At 51.5% G+C, this 14,590-nt stretch overlaps 5 protein-coding genes across 5 annotated transcripts; 3 read left to right on the forward strand and 2 right to left on the reverse strand.

Annotated features, from left to right (window-relative positions):
* Positions 1-2,810: 2,810 nt before the first annotated feature.
* E0L32_007744 (uncharacterized protein) lies at positions 2,811-4,402 on the forward strand (the record flags this gene model as incomplete). The annotated part of the gene is made up of 2 exons (XM_031142522.1): positions 2,811-3,036; positions 3,081-4,402. The coding sequence occupies 2 exons, from the start codon at positions 2,811-2,813 to the stop codon at positions 4,400-4,402; spliced, it is 1,548 nt and encodes a 515-aa protein (XP_030993244.1).
* A 156-nt stretch (positions 4,403-4,558) lies between these two features.
* E0L32_007745 (uncharacterized protein) lies at positions 4,559-5,958 on the reverse strand (the record flags this gene model as incomplete). The annotated part of the gene is made up of 4 exons (XM_031142523.1): positions 4,559-4,749; positions 4,813-5,187; positions 5,258-5,599; positions 5,751-5,958. The coding sequence occupies 4 exons, from the start codon at positions 5,956-5,958 to the stop codon at positions 4,559-4,561; spliced, it is 1,116 nt and encodes a 371-aa protein (XP_030993245.1).
* Positions 5,959-7,909: 1,951 nt separating this feature from the next.
* On the forward strand, positions 7,910-10,190 carry E0L32_007746 (uncharacterized protein; the record flags this gene model as incomplete). The annotated part of the gene is made up of 9 exons (XM_031142524.1): positions 7,910-8,068; positions 8,147-8,202; positions 8,273-8,463; positions 8,523-8,740; positions 8,819-8,992; positions 9,048-9,154; positions 9,215-9,471; positions 9,535-9,714; positions 9,976-10,190. 9 exons carry the CDS (start codon positions 7,910-7,912, stop codon positions 10,188-10,190), a joined length of 1,557 nt encoding a protein of 518 aa, XP_030993246.1.
* A 144-nt stretch (positions 10,191-10,334) lies between these two features.
* Positions 10,335-11,108, reverse strand: E0L32_007747 (uncharacterized protein; the record flags this gene model as incomplete). Its single annotated transcript, XM_031142525.1, has 1 exon — positions 10,335-11,108. The coding sequence occupies one exon, from the start codon at positions 11,106-11,108 to the stop codon at positions 10,335-10,337; it is 774 nt and encodes a 257-aa protein (XP_030993247.1).
* A 699-nt stretch (positions 11,109-11,807) lies between these two features.
* On the forward strand, positions 11,808-14,535 carry E0L32_007748 (uncharacterized protein; the record flags this gene model as incomplete). The annotated part of the gene is made up of 7 exons (XM_031142526.1): positions 11,808-12,372; positions 13,330-13,445; positions 13,503-13,697; positions 13,768-13,933; positions 13,986-14,006; positions 14,065-14,191; positions 14,247-14,535. The coding sequence occupies 7 exons, from the start codon at positions 11,808-11,810 to the stop codon at positions 14,533-14,535; spliced, it is 1,479 nt and encodes a 492-aa protein (XP_030993248.1).
* Between the last annotated feature and the right edge of the window lie 55 nt (positions 14,536-14,590).

Here is a 14,590-nt window from a genome sequence, read left to right on the forward strand (position 1 = left end):
CTTCCGAGTCCCAGAGCAAGTGTGCCACTAACCTTGATTTGCCTCCCATTACCCTACAAAACGGGAATCTTCTGTTTGCAAGACTCCTTTGTCCCGATTCGCTGCTCGCTGTAGGATTTCGGGGTGACTTCGTTGAGACAATATTCACGTCGTCTCGTTCGTGGAAGATACTCAATCACATTGTTAAGTCCCTTCAAAGAGGGAGGTGACTGAATTGGTTCATCAGCTATGGTACCACTCTATCTGTGTAACTGTACAGAAATCTTCCATGTTTTGAGCGCAACAGCAGTCGAGCGTCGCTTCGGGGGTTTCTCGGTGTGCTCTAGTGGGTGATGGCTACTGCTCTGGTCGTTCGGAGCAACTAAGAATTAGCTCATTCAGGAGCTATCTAAACCGAAATTATGAATCCATGGTTGGGAGGCAGGAAACGGACTAAGAATTATTGTTATCCAGCGACTACATCCTAGATACCTCTACATTACATACAGTGCTGGTACCGGTACATATGGTGTAGTGGGAGTGTTTACAGGTTATGAGCGCGGCCACTCCATTTTGTTATGCAGTAACCTATATCCTTCGTTTGATTCGCGGTCAGAGCAGCAGAAGATAGATAGACTTTACAGAAGCAGTCGTTCAGTTCATGTTTGGTTAAACACGACTTTTGAGGGAAGTGATATTCAGTGGCTGTTCAACATACATATGTGTGCTGGTACCGGTGGTGTAGACGGAGCGTTTACAGCCATGGTAGGCTCGAATTTTCAACCCCGGACTTTGTTTCTTATGACATAACCGAGGCGAGAGCCTTGATAAGTGCAAAACCCACGCGTGCTGGGCGCAAGATCTCTGCATTTGAGAGAGATTTGTCTCAGAGCACTGTAGGCCAGATCTATCAACTGCGACGGCGAGATTCTTTGATTCTAAATCGTCCTTGCCGACATTATATCACACGAATAGAGCTCTGCTGTTACCAATACCCACGCCAACGACCAACTGCAGTATCACGAACCTTTCCCCTATGGCACCGACGGCACGAATTTGGTTCGTTTGCATACTGGCTGGATTTGGGGCCTTTATAATAGGTGGCTTCCTGACGTGTCTAGCTGATAAATGCTACGGCAAGAAGTTCAATGACTCGCCCTTCGGTCTGATCTCAAGGCACGTTCGCCGGGATACATGGCTGTCTCGTCACCTCTGGAAAATATTCTTTACCGCAACCACCATCTTATGGCCAATCTATATTACCGTCGTCTTCTATCTGATCTGTCAGAGAGCTCCTCTGCAGTCTCGCTCTTTACCGGCCCTCACTGCCTCGTCAGGTCACGAATATCCAAGGAGGGAAGGACAGGGACGTCCAGAATGCACATGTGGAGCAGTATCATCGAATCGACGGGAGCAGACTTCAACACCACGATGCGAGCCTGTCGATTTCGTGATTGATATCCCCGAAGATTCGCCCCCTAAATACAAGCCTTGAGGATATGAAACGATGGGATTTACCCTGCTCTAAGGGAATGAATGAGCCATGCACAATATCAGGCGACAAGGAAAGAGCAAATTCAAGGGTGGCTGGGATGATAGGAAATGGCGGGGCGTCAGGACCACGATCTAGGCAGGGCGGTGTCAAATATAGGACGTAGCACTCTCTCAGCAAGTCACTATTAGGAAGATGGAAGATTGCTTGAAAAATTTTAATTTTGTTTTCGACTCGGTATGTTCCTCTGAACAACCCTTCCTTCCCATATTGATCCTTCTATTGGGGCTCAAAGGAGCAGATCATCGAAAGGGGATACTTGTCTTCACACTACTCTATATGATACACAAGGGACACCCATAGATGCCCTGCGCTCTTCCTAAGCGGCCACGTCCTCTTGCAAGGGCGGAAATTCCCAAGACCTTGTCACGAGGAACGGCTCTAACAGACCAGCTCTCCCTTCCAGGACTGAGAGTCCGAGCGTACAAGGCCAGGGAAAGCGACAAGTTTCGTCGATGCCCTCGTTGTCCGTTCAAGATCACAACCGCAAGAATCCGGTGGGGTTGGCCTTGCCACTCTTCGCGAGCGTGGCCCCGTTAATGCAGAGTTGCTAACGCGTCTGCCAAAGGGAATCGCCCGGGACTATGAAGCTTCGATGCTCACTTCAACTGCCACAGAAGAAGACGAGGTGACTAGTTCTGAAGCAGGATGACAAGCTTTTCAGGAAACATCGTGTCGACGCGGATCATGGACATATGGGAACCCAGCTTCCACGAGAGACGATTCCTCGGGTGACTGGAGAGGGAGTGAGGACATCTGGAGGGCTCGGGCTTGTTGAATAGACGCGGAAAAGGCTGGGCCTGTTTCCCAATGATCGCGACTGAGAGGGAAGATCTGTTTAGGTGAGCCAAACCTGCTCTGGATTTGCCGCTTGATTGATTACGGTTAGACTCTGAGTACGGACAGGGGAGACACTGGTCTTCACAGGGTATTGTAATGCTGCACTGGGCACTTTGCGGGCTAATGCTGTTTCTCAATAAGCGCGAGATTATTGGCCTCTATCTCAGGGTTCTAGACCTTCCTACAGAGCGTTTCAGGTCATCCATCTAAGCCTCTTAAACTGGCACTAAATGTGATAAGGTCGCACTTTCAGGGACACTTCCCGCCAAGAAAGTTGGCACCCCTGTCTGGAATGACGTAGTGTCGATCTGCACATGCGACTGATCGAAGAATTGTCTTCGCATATTTACAGACGTCCCGGCCTCCCGTCGCGCTGTCCACGGCCACCGTTTATGCCTTCAAACCCGCTCAAAGTCACACTGGCCTTTTCTTTGGCAGCATGGCGGCCCTTACAGTGCTAGCGGGCATGGTCGTGGTGGCCCATCTTACTCAGGCATCGCCAATGCCTGTCGAGCAACGACATCCCATGATCACGCCGGCTCCGACTTTGGACCTTCCTACACGGACTCTCATTGAGCAGAGGGGCGTCCTGGATGACCTTAAGTCGGATGTAGACTCGGTTTTCTCCAAGCTTGGGTCGGCCGTGCCGTCATATGTTGCGTCGGGTAAGACCATCAAAGAACCAAACACTGCTCAATCGAGCGTACAGTTCAGCAGCTAACCAACGGGAAAGGTGTACCGAATTTCTTTCAAGACTTTCCTACCAAGGATAAAGTCCAAAGCTCGCTTGGCGTCGATGATAAGCAGCTAGCTGCACTCCCAACCCAGGTGCTCAACCTTCCTCCCTACGGCAACTGGAGCAGAGGTTCATGGAACGTGCGATTCCACGGAAACGTGTACAAGCAGCCCCCGACCGACCAGAAGACCATCGACGACTTAGCCAACAAGTTTCTAGTCGACGTTAACATCGACCAGCTCCCACCTGACGAACAGGCGAATGCCCGTAACATGACCGCGTCGATATTTGTGGTACAACAAGAGGACCAGAATGTTACAATGCACCTGGAGCCGGCTCCCTCAGCTGGGTCCGATGGTGAAAAGGGCGGAGGCGGTGCCACAACAGCGAGTGGCGGCGAACAGAGTGTCAACCTGCCCTATCTCACTACCGACCAAGGTGACTTTGACGTATTTGTGCCGATTCAGCTGAATGGTCTTATGAGAGGTGACACAAACACCAGCGTGCAACGGCTGAATGTGTATGCCAATGGAACCAATACCGGCAACGCCACGGCGTACCTCGTCCCGCCGACGGGATTGTCCATCATTTCAGACATTGACGATATTTTGCGAGTCACCAAGATTTACAAGCCGAAAGACGGCCTGCTGAACTCGTTTGCCAAGCCGTTCACCCCGTGGATGAACATGCCAGACATCTACGCCAAATGGGCGAGACAGTACCCCACGATGCACTTCCACTACCTGACCACGACGCCGGAGCAGGTCACGCGCAACTACATGGACTTTATCTATAAGACCTACCCCGGCGGCTCCTTCGACACGCGGCCGCTCAACTTTAGCGACGTCAGCGCCACGCTGTCGATCCGCAAGTTCCTCCTCGAAAAGTTCTTCCAGACCTTCCCGCAGCGCAAGATCGTGCTGGTCGGGGACACCTCCAACTCGGACATCATGCGCGACTACCCGGGCCTCGTCAAGGACTTCCCTGGCCAGGTGCAGTGCATCCTGCTGCGGAACACGAGCGCCACAGATCCGGACGACCTCTTCCCGTACGACACGAGCGGGTTCAAGGGCCTCGACCAGAAGTTGTTCATGTTCTTCCGCACGCCGGACGACTTGACCAACATCGACCTGCAGAATGGCAACTGCTACAACTCGTCCGTGCCACAGAATATTACGTTTAGCAGACAGGCCGAGCTCCTTGGCATTCATGGCTCAGGAGCTGACAGGATTGGCAAGGGGTGGTTGATCTCGTTGCTGGTGTCTGCGTTGACAGCATCAATCTTGTTATTATGATATTGAGGGACTATGAAATGATTATATGAGGGTATGTCATGGGTGCCAGTCTTGCTTGTACAAATGATCAACTCTGAGAGTGCGGATTTCCACATGTGTCGACCAATTGGCATGCATTTCCTTGAGCAATGCTGTTTGACCTGAAGTCTCGTGCGGTTACTCCTTGATCGCGCTGGTAGGCTTGTGTAGACCCCATGAGTCCAACCCGAGGGCAGCCCGCCTCGAGGTACTGTTCGGGTCGAAATAAGGCTTCTCTCCCAACCCGACTGCCCGGTTACCAAAGCGCTCTCCTTGCTCGTCGTAGTCAAAGGTGGCGGAATGGAACACGCTTCTGTTGTCCCAGATAGCTACAAAAAAGGTCAGTATTCTCGACACCAGCTGCGACGAACTCAAAGGCCCAACAGACTTACCGATGTCGTTGGGGTTCTGCCACTTGAACCGCACCTGCAGCTCGTGGTTCTTGTAGACCAGCTCGAGGAACCAGTCGAGCAGCTTCTTGCTCTCCTCGGGCGTCACGCCGTTGATGTGTGACACGTGGCCGCCGACGGGGAAGATGCTCTTCCAGCCCGTAACGGGGTTGGTCCGCACGACGGGGTGCACGGCCTTAAGCTCGGGGCCGACGTTCTCGGGCGCCCCGCGCGGCTTGTCGTACAGCTTGAAGCCGGACTGGTCGGCAACCTGCTTGAAGTAGGGCTGCTCAAAGGTCACCGCCAGGCCCTCCAGGAACCTTTGGTACGGCTCGCTGATGCGGTCGTAGATGTCGTAGCCCGAGGCCCAGAGCGTGTCTTATGGGGAGGGAGTCATTGTCAGTGTATGCACACTTGTAGGCAGGGGATGCAGAGAGAGGTCACTTACCGCCACCGGTCCTGGGCAGCTGCGTCAGGCGCAGCGAGGTGTAGTCGGCGGGCACGGGCTCGAACGCGATGTCGCTGTGCCACTGGGCGCTGGACTGCTTCTTGGGGCTGATCTCGTCGGACGAGTTCTTGCGGTAGAACTTCTTGTGCTGCACGGAGCTGATGGTGCTGATCTCCGGGTCCTCGCCGCCGAGCTCGCGCTCCGAGTTGAGGATGGGGTGGATGTGCAGGCCAGAAGTCTCGGGTCGGCCGGAGAGCTCGCCGAGGCGCAGGATAAGCTGCTTCTGCAGGTCATTGGTGAGGTTTTCCTGGGCGCGGAAGAAGACTACCCCACGCTGGGAGACTGTAAGGGAAGGGCAAGACTTGTCAGCTTTTGAGGTACTTTGTAGGTGGTTAGGGCAGGTGAAGAAGAATTTCAATGGCGAAAGGGCTTTGCTTGTGTGCGGGCGCCGTAGGCGGACACATGAGGAAGCAGAGGACAGAGAGGGACGTACTCGTGATGGCCAGATCGCGAATGAGTTCGTCCGCATTGGGGGCGTTGAGCCAGTCGACCAGGTTGGCGGTAGGGAATTCTCTGCCGATGATGGGGGTCACATCGAAAGACTCGTACGAGTCAAGGGACCCGGACAACTGCAGTGGCGTTGTCTTGTTCGGCTTCGAGTTGATGCTGATAGGCGTTTCGTCCAGGGCGGAGGGCGACATGTTGTGACTGGTGGGAAAGGCTTGAGTAGTCTTGGAGTGACGACTATTCCTGATTTTCTTCCTCTTTACTAAAGATGCTTGTAGACATCCGAGAATGAATGCACTGGTGATGATGATCCAGCCAAGATACTGTGAGGTTGATATTTAAGGATCTATATAAGATGAGCATCTTCATGGGTGGGAGCTATCTCCCCGATTCTAGACTCTTGACTGTTGCTTAGAACTCCCCGATGGAGGGTGAGCATCATGATGTTACAATATCTCGCCATACCTGCATTCTCCTGCGTCTGTCAACCAAAGCATGGGGGTTGGATGCCTCGGTGCGCTTGACGCGGAGTTCAGGACTTCACTCGACCCAGGATATGACCGTCATACCAAAGCACCCGCAATCCCTCAAAGCATTGCTAATTGGGACTGTCTGGATAGAAATGAGATAGCGTTCAGAGGTACTCATGTTAGCTGTGGGGGAGGGGCTTGAGTCGTGTAATGTGTTTGCGTTATGAATCAGCTATGAAGAAGGATGAAATCCACGCTTATATCGCACAATATCTGTATGAGTGGGTGTCATTGTCAAGGAATGTGGTTGCGAATCCTCATTAGCTCCAGAGACGAACTAGCATAGACTCTAAAGCAGAGACAAGCCAATTCCGCGAGACAGCAGCACTCTCCGGAGAAACTCATCATTTGACTGTAACGATTTGCTACGCCGAATGAGGGCGCATTCCCTTATCGTGCCGCCTCGGCCCCGGGTGGGGGACGGAGGTGGAGGTGGATCGCGTCACCTTCGGCCGAAGTCACGAACCAGTCACGCAATCCCACTGCATAGCGCTCCCGGCCAGCTTCAAAATCAAAACCTCGAACTGACGTGATGCAACCCCTGTTATTGAACAGTTGCATCCAGTGAGAATGCCGGGTTTGAATGGAACACGACGCTTAGGTCTATCTTCATATCGCTTGCGACTAATACAACAGGCGTGATTGGATGATTTCCCCGGAATTCAGTCGCATCTCAAGTCCACTAAGTGGTTCCGGCCGTTCAAGACCAACCCGGCCGTCGTGTGGACCACTCGATTTCTGAGTGCTTCTCCACTGTAGTTAGACTACGCAGTGGCCATGTGCCAGCCTTTCATCTCGAATGTACCAACGGTTACACTTTGCCTGGATGCTGTAGTATCGTTTTTGCATATCATAGCACGTACAAGAAGAAGAAGTTATAGAAACTTCATGTAGAGGATTTGGCTCAGGGCCGTTATCTCCTCCGCTCCTCGGTCTTTTCTACATGCCGGACGTATCGCACTCCTAGCATGCGATGCCAAGGACCGGCAATCACACCTTCTTGATATCCCACTCCTCTCCAGGGATTCTGGAGGTCATATTATGGGAGCGAGATATTATCTCCTCATCACGTCATAGGCCTCGGACCCATTTGCTGCATGTGTTGGGTATGACATGTCCACATGGCGGTGGTGTTCCAATGGCAGGGTCGCCTTGGCGGTTGACAGATCGCCAAAGACGCAATCTATTCGTTGCTGGTGTTGTCCGCCCCTCGCAGCACATTATGGCAATCTGTGTTGGATGGTGCTACAACGGGCTTGCTGTCGTCAACATTTTACTTCCTTTTCAAGCCTAGGTCCCCTCTATCAATACAGCCCCGGGGACGGTCTGGATCATAGCTCCCCCCATTGTCGGAACACTTGAGAAGAAGGACTGTTTGCTTCAGAGTGGTTCCTCAGCTCCACGCTCTGTCTTGGCGACTTTTTCTTGTCCTGCTGCCCGGCATGTTGGTCACTGTGAGCTTTGCATATCCATGTCGAGTACAAAAGGTCTCAGTGTCCCGCAACAAATCGAAAGATCGTACAGACAGAAACACGACTACATATCCTTTCGTAGATGCTGCCTTCTACTCAGTATAGCACCGAGAACCTGGAATTACTGAGTCACCGAAAGAATCATGGCTACCGTCATCATTTCCAAGAAACCATATGACAAAGGGTCCTCGTCAACCTCAAGTCTGACCGTGACAACTCCGACTCTGGGTGCTCCGGAAGTGAAGCGGAGATTCTTTTGGCAAAGAAGAAAGGGCATAGACCTAGATGCGATTGCCACTCAGGTACGATCTAACCACATGCATCAAGTTCAATCGCAGATCATGGAGTGCTCACAGTTCTTTTGCCTTTGCGACCTGTAGCCGAGCGTGTTCGATGATCCGGCAACGGCCGAACAGTATCACCCTCGCAAGGACTGGTAATTATATGACTACACCGAGTTTGACCCATCTCATGAGAAAGAGCGTTTCTAATCGAACCTATTTCAGGGAAAATTATCACCGATTCGATCCTAAAGAACGATGGACATGGAAAGAGGAGGCGAGAGTCGTCCGGAAGATCGACATCAAAATCATGGTCTTTACATGCATCATGTTCATGGCGCTGGAATTGGATCGTGCGAATCTTGGTCAAGCGTTGTCAGATAATTTCCTGCATGACACCCGCTTGACCCGAGATGGTAATGCTGAACGTCTCAGGGGAAAGACTTGAGATTGCGCTGACACTATGCCGTATCAGATTATAACCTCGGAAACACTGTCTTCAAACTAGCCTTCCTCTGCGCCGAACTGCCCTCTCAACTAGTGTCCAAATGGATGGGCCCAGATCGATGGATTCCCCTGCAAATGGTTCTGTGGAGTGTTGTGGCTGCGGCTCAATTTTGGCTATCCGGGAAAAAGTCCTTCCTCGTCTGCAGAGCGCTCTTGGCCATTCTTCAGGGTGGTTTCATACCTGATGTAAGTTGTGTTCTTGATCTGAAGGTGAAAGGGCGAGCATGTTTCAATGGGTTGTACTAACAAGCAGCCGTGCGGTAGATCATCCTTTACCTTTCATACTTCTACAAACACCACGAGCTGACTGTCCGGCTCGGCTACTTCTGGACCGCTATGAGCATAGCCGATATTCTTTCCGCGATTCTTGCCTATGGCCTTCTGCACATGAGGGGCGTTGGCGGCTACGCCGGGTGGCGTTGGCTATTTCTGCTCGAGGTTTGTGGTTGACAAAAACCTTCGAAGACGGATGAATATTGAAATTAGCGGGCAGGGACTACTTACTCTTGTCATCGGTCTGGTGGCGTCCGTTCTCATGCCTCCTGGACCTTGCCAGACAGCTAGCCGGTTTAGGGGTAAGAACGGATGGTTCAGTGAAAGGTACGTTCTCAGGGCTGTGATTCAGATGCCAGAGTCAAAGTGCTAAATCCACTCCAACAGAGAACAAAAGATCATTGTCAACAGGGTTCTACGAGAGGACCCAAACAAAAGCAGCATGCACAACCGCGAACCAATCACGCCGAAGCTTCTGTGGCAGAGCCTCAAGGACTTCGACCTCTGGCCATTGTACATCCTTGGATTGATGTTCCAGATCCCGATGACACCAGTCCAACAATATCTAACGCTCTCATTGCGCGACCTGGGGTTCGATACCTTTCAAACAAATCTTCTGACGATTCCATACACCGTGATGCACAGTAAGGACTCCATATGTGTACCCATCTGCGAAGGGGACGGGAGACTAATGTATATATCAATAGTGATTACTATGCTTGGACTGGTATACTTGGCCGAGGCGATCAAGGAATTGACCCTTACGGCCCTGCTTGGTCAGATCTGGGTTCTCCCTTTCTTGATCTATCTTAATGTGTTCGACTACTCTGGCGTCAATCGGTGGGTTCTCTGGACTGTGGTGACGCTTCTCCTGAGTTTCCCAAATGGTACGTCTGCGCAATTGTCATGAGCCCTCCAGAAACATACTAAGGCCTGTCTTCAAACAAAGCCCATCCTATTCAGGTTGCTTGGAACTCACGCAACTCAAACGGTGTACGGCTTCGCACAGTCTCAGCAGCCTGTTACAATATGTTTGTGCAGGCAGGCGGAATCATAGCCTCAAACATGTATCGTGCTGGTGAGCCAAACCCAGATATAAGCAAAATCCTGGTTGTTGTCTCGGATCCCTGACGAGTCTGGGTCTCCAGATGACGCCCCAAAGTATAAGCGTGGAAACAAGAACTTGCTAGGCGTTCTATTTGGCAACATCGGCATCTATCTCTTGGTGAAGGTCTATTACGTGTGGCGCAACAAGTCCAGGGACAAGAAGTGGAACGCGATGTCGGAGGAGCAGCAGCTGGAGTACCTGGCCACAACTAAGGATGAGGGCAACAAGAGACTGGACTTCCGCTTCCAACACTAAAAGATCCTAGGTAGTGTCCTGATAGGGCTGCTTTATAAACAAGACGACTGGGCTTCGTTCAACATATCCATGGTATAGACGTATATTTCCCCATGGATACAATGTCCGGCCGGCTCCACAAGACTTCAGGAATCCAGCAGCTTCTCAGGCATCCCCGTCACCGCTTCGTAGAATCGTGGGCTCTCTGCGCATATATGGCCAAACATATATCCCCCAGCCTTTGCCGTCGTGTCTCGAGTGTCCCTCGGAGAAATCATCCAGATTCAACTCGAGCCGACCAACCTCCGTAAACCCGACGGCCTCATACGCCCGCAAGGCACCCATGCTGCTCTGCACCCAACAGTAGACGCCCTCGTCGTCGCACTTGTCTATGCCCCATCGAAGTAGCGCACCACCAATGCCTCGCCCTTGGTATTCGGGCCTGACGGAGCAGCTCACGACGAACCTGCACCTAACGCTGGGAGGGCAGAAGTAACCCTGCCAGTCGGCCATAGACTGGTTCGTGATGAACTCGAGGTCCCGCACGGTCAGAGGCCGGTGCACTGGAAGCGAAGGGTGCATTGGTGCAGGGGGCCGGGGCCCCGGCGGCGCGGCGGGCGCGCTGTTCGTGGTATCGTCGTAGTTGCGCTTCCCCCAAATGCTGAATCCGGCAATGGGCGCGGGGTAGACCTCTGTTGGGGATCGGTCAGGTGGAATCTCCTGGTTCCTGGCCACAATGATGTCGATTTGCGGGTTGTCAAGTAGGCTCTGCAGCCATTGTTGGGCGTCAGAGGAGGTGAACCAGCTGCCACCGTTAACGAGGTCTTTGAGTTGGGTGTGTGTATCACTGAGGAAGGCCACTCGTGCGGTTTCAGCAATAGCTGGTAGATCAGCCGCGCTGGCCTCGGTGAGCACAATATTTGGCGGTAGGCTTTTCATTTCGGTCCGTGATATTCAGATGCGAAGTGATCTTGGTAGGTCGTGCGACGAAGCTGAACCCCTTATTAAAGAGAACAAGGCTTTGACACAGTTTGGCCTAGTATTGCTTTAATCTTTAACTGTAGGTCCCTTCATCAATTATATATGGTGATTGAGTTAGTTGAAGGGGTGTGAGTCTACGATGTATCTCTCCGTGGCTCGTTTGAACCTACTCTTCCTTGCGTATTCAACCCAGGAGCGAGTGCGGGGTGTTAAGCTTCACGCATTTCGGACGGGACAAAAAGAGGAGTCATCCGGCAAACAAGCTTTCATTGGCCTCACTGCCGGCTGGATACATGCAACTACATCACGATCAGTGGCTCCTGTCCCGCAATATCAATGATCAAGACTTTTATTCGAGCACCCAGCTTTGGATGGATGCAATAATTACCATTTGGCGCCCTTATCCAAGCTCGTACTAGAGGTTTGAGAAACTTCAAACGGAGGGATAACAGGTCTGCCCCTGTGTTGATAAGCTGCTGGCTGTGGGGGATCTGCACAAAGGTGATCCTTCAAAGTGGAGAATGGTCAGCACTAAATTCCAAGGAATGATGTGTGCAGACCGCTGAGGATAAATACACCCGTTGGTCTCCTTCCTTGTTCCTCTCAATAAACCAAAACCTTGATCCATAGGCTGTCTCTAACTTGAACGATACAATCATGTCAGCTGAACGACGTTGGGACAAGCGACAATTCCAGCTCGAGGAGTCTACCACCCTCAATGGCGGCGCCCGCACAATCTTCATCGAATCCATGACACCAGGCACGACAGTGCCTCCGCATTTTCACAACCGTTTCTCAGAGACCTTTAATCTGATCAGCGGGTCAATTGCTGTCTACAGCAGCTCTGAACCTGATCTCGACCTCTTGGAATCATCAGCCCAGGACCTCGAGGTCGGTAAGCCGGTTGTTGTCGAACCCGGGCGGTTCCACAAATACAAGGTTGGTGGGAATGGCAACTCTGTACTGCGGGTCACCTTGACGCCTGGTGACGCTGATTTCGAGAGGCTGTTGAAGATTGTGAACGGCTTGGCTGTGGATGGAGAGCTCGCAAGCATGGGCGACAGCCTCACATTAATGGCTGTCATTATGGGGCTGAGTGATGCAAATCTTATTGGTCCTACAAAGGAAGTCTTGGATGGTGTTAGGGCGGAGAAGAAGGATGAAGTTGAGGCCTTGAAGACGAAGCTACTTGCCAAGTATGATACTGAGGAAGCCTTGCAAAGTATGCTGGTTGGTAGCCAGTCAGTCTAGACAAGTAGGTTGCATTCATAGTGTGTATGTAGTCAACATAAATTGGTGAAAGCGATTCGAACCAAGCTTCGCCTTTCATATTAACATCCCAAAGTTGTTCCCTATGCCAGGTGTCAACACCAGCATCAACTCCGATATGGCTATTGGAAGAGGCATGGCTAAGATTGAGACGTCACGAGACTCAACTGGCAAGTGTCAATGGGCCGACCATTCCATCTGACCCCTCAACATTCTCCCTAATATCCTGCACAAGACGGGTCAGTGCTAGTAGATGCCTGATGTAGACCCAATCGTGCAAGTGGGCGTCTGAATAGTCGACACAAGTTCATCAGGAGCTACCTCATTCCTAACAATCAATATCCTTGTCACATCCTTGCCCTGGAACTCGGAAGGGCTATCCCACTACCTAAATCGGACAGGCTTGATGGATAGTCAAGTACTTCTGTTAGCAGTCTGTCAACTAATATGACCATCACTTGTGGTGTTGGTCACGGTAGTCTAGAACTAATTACTTGTGTTGGCTAACCCACTCACCGGACATCAGTGTCCGAGCCCACCTCAGCGGATGACAATGTTCGCACTCCACGTCCATGCGATTGTCCATCACTGGCGTAATTTGTGGGATGTAGAGTGGAAATGAGGAGTGCTGAAATTAATTGGAACGGATATGCTGTTTCGCCGCTGTGCCGAGGCATCTCCGCCGATCTTGTTTACCATCGGTTATGCCCTTCACTTTGATCATTAGGGGCTGAGAAGCTAGCTGATTTTGTCGGTTAAGTCGTCGGTTACGTCATGGTGGCGCCAGTGCAATCATGTAGACACCAGAACCAAGCGTCCAGCATCCCGTGCACTCACCGTAGATCATTTCCAGTCAAGCATCTTGCATCAAAACACATAGATCTTGAAAACCAACACCAACGGATCTTAGGTGACGTACTTGCGATATCACAAGGCGCATCAATCAGTGAGAGCAAGATGAATCGGGCTCGATCTGCCGTGACCATTCTAGGGGCTGGGACCCAGGGGAAACGCCTTGCGTTCATGGTAAGATACCCAGTACCGGATTGATAGAATACACGGCCACTCTAACACCCTGATCAGTGGACACGGAAGGGTCGACCAGTATACTTGATCGACAAGGACGAGCGGCAGTGTGAATCAGCTGGCATTGAAATCCAGAAGATGCGAGATAGCTGGCAGAGCACGTCCATCACGTCTGACACATGGGGCAAGGTGACTGTGGACAAGCCAGAGCTCTTGACTGAGGCTATGGGAAATTCATGGCTTCTTGTCGAGGTATGTACCATTCCTGCTTTCGAATAATATTCCTGTTGGTTGATGCGTTGGCTGATCATGGCGAACTCAGTGTCTGCCTGAGAATCTGAAACTCAAACGAAGTATCATCCAAGATCTTGACAAGTTGGCCTCTGCTGGAATCATCATAGCCTCCAATTCAAGTAGCTATACCATTGATGAGATTATCCAAGATGTGACTCTCAAAGGCGACAAGGATTTCATAAGCTTGCACTCATGTAGGTCGACAACGATCGCAGTGCAAACATTACATATGCTAAAAGCTCACAGATTGGCCTCCCGAGACCTCGGGTAAGTTGAATCGTAATCATGTCTGGAAGGCTGAGGCCCGGTGGTAACCTATTATCAGCACTTGAGATTATGGCCTCTGCAAGCACAAAACCCGGAGTGCTGTCTCAGGTCGCGGAGGAAGCTCGCAGTCACGGATTCTCGCCTTTTATTGTCCGCAAGCCCTCTACGGGCTATATATACAACAGGTGTGCAATAGTATCTTGAATGGTACTGCTTCGTCTGATCTCTAACTGCATTCAGGATTTGGGCGGCGATAAAGCGCGAGACGCTCCTAGCAGTGTCAGAGGGCATTGCTACCCCTGAAGAGATAGATGCCATTTTCAAAGACGTACTGAAAACGCCCAAAGGGCCCTGTGAACAGATGGATGTGGTGGGCTTGGATGTTGTCTTGGACATTGAGGAGCACTATGCTGAAACCCGACCTGGTATCCCAAAGGAACCGAGAGAGCTGCTCAAAAGGATGATTGCTGACAAGAAACTTGGGGTCAAGTCGGGAAGTGGGTTCTACACGTACTCCAGTGAGAAGTAGCATAGCTTAGACGACGAAAACACGTAACTGGCAGCACTCAAGCCATCGTATCTCG

The sequence above is a fragment of the Thyridium curvatum genome, assembly GCF_004353045.1.
Source record: "Thyridium curvatum strain D216 chromosome Unknown NODE_48_length_316412_cov_78.264379, whole genome shotgun sequence".
NCBI classification, from domain to species: domain Eukaryota; kingdom Fungi; phylum Ascomycota; class Sordariomycetes; order Thyridiales; family Thyridiaceae; genus Thyridium; species Thyridium curvatum.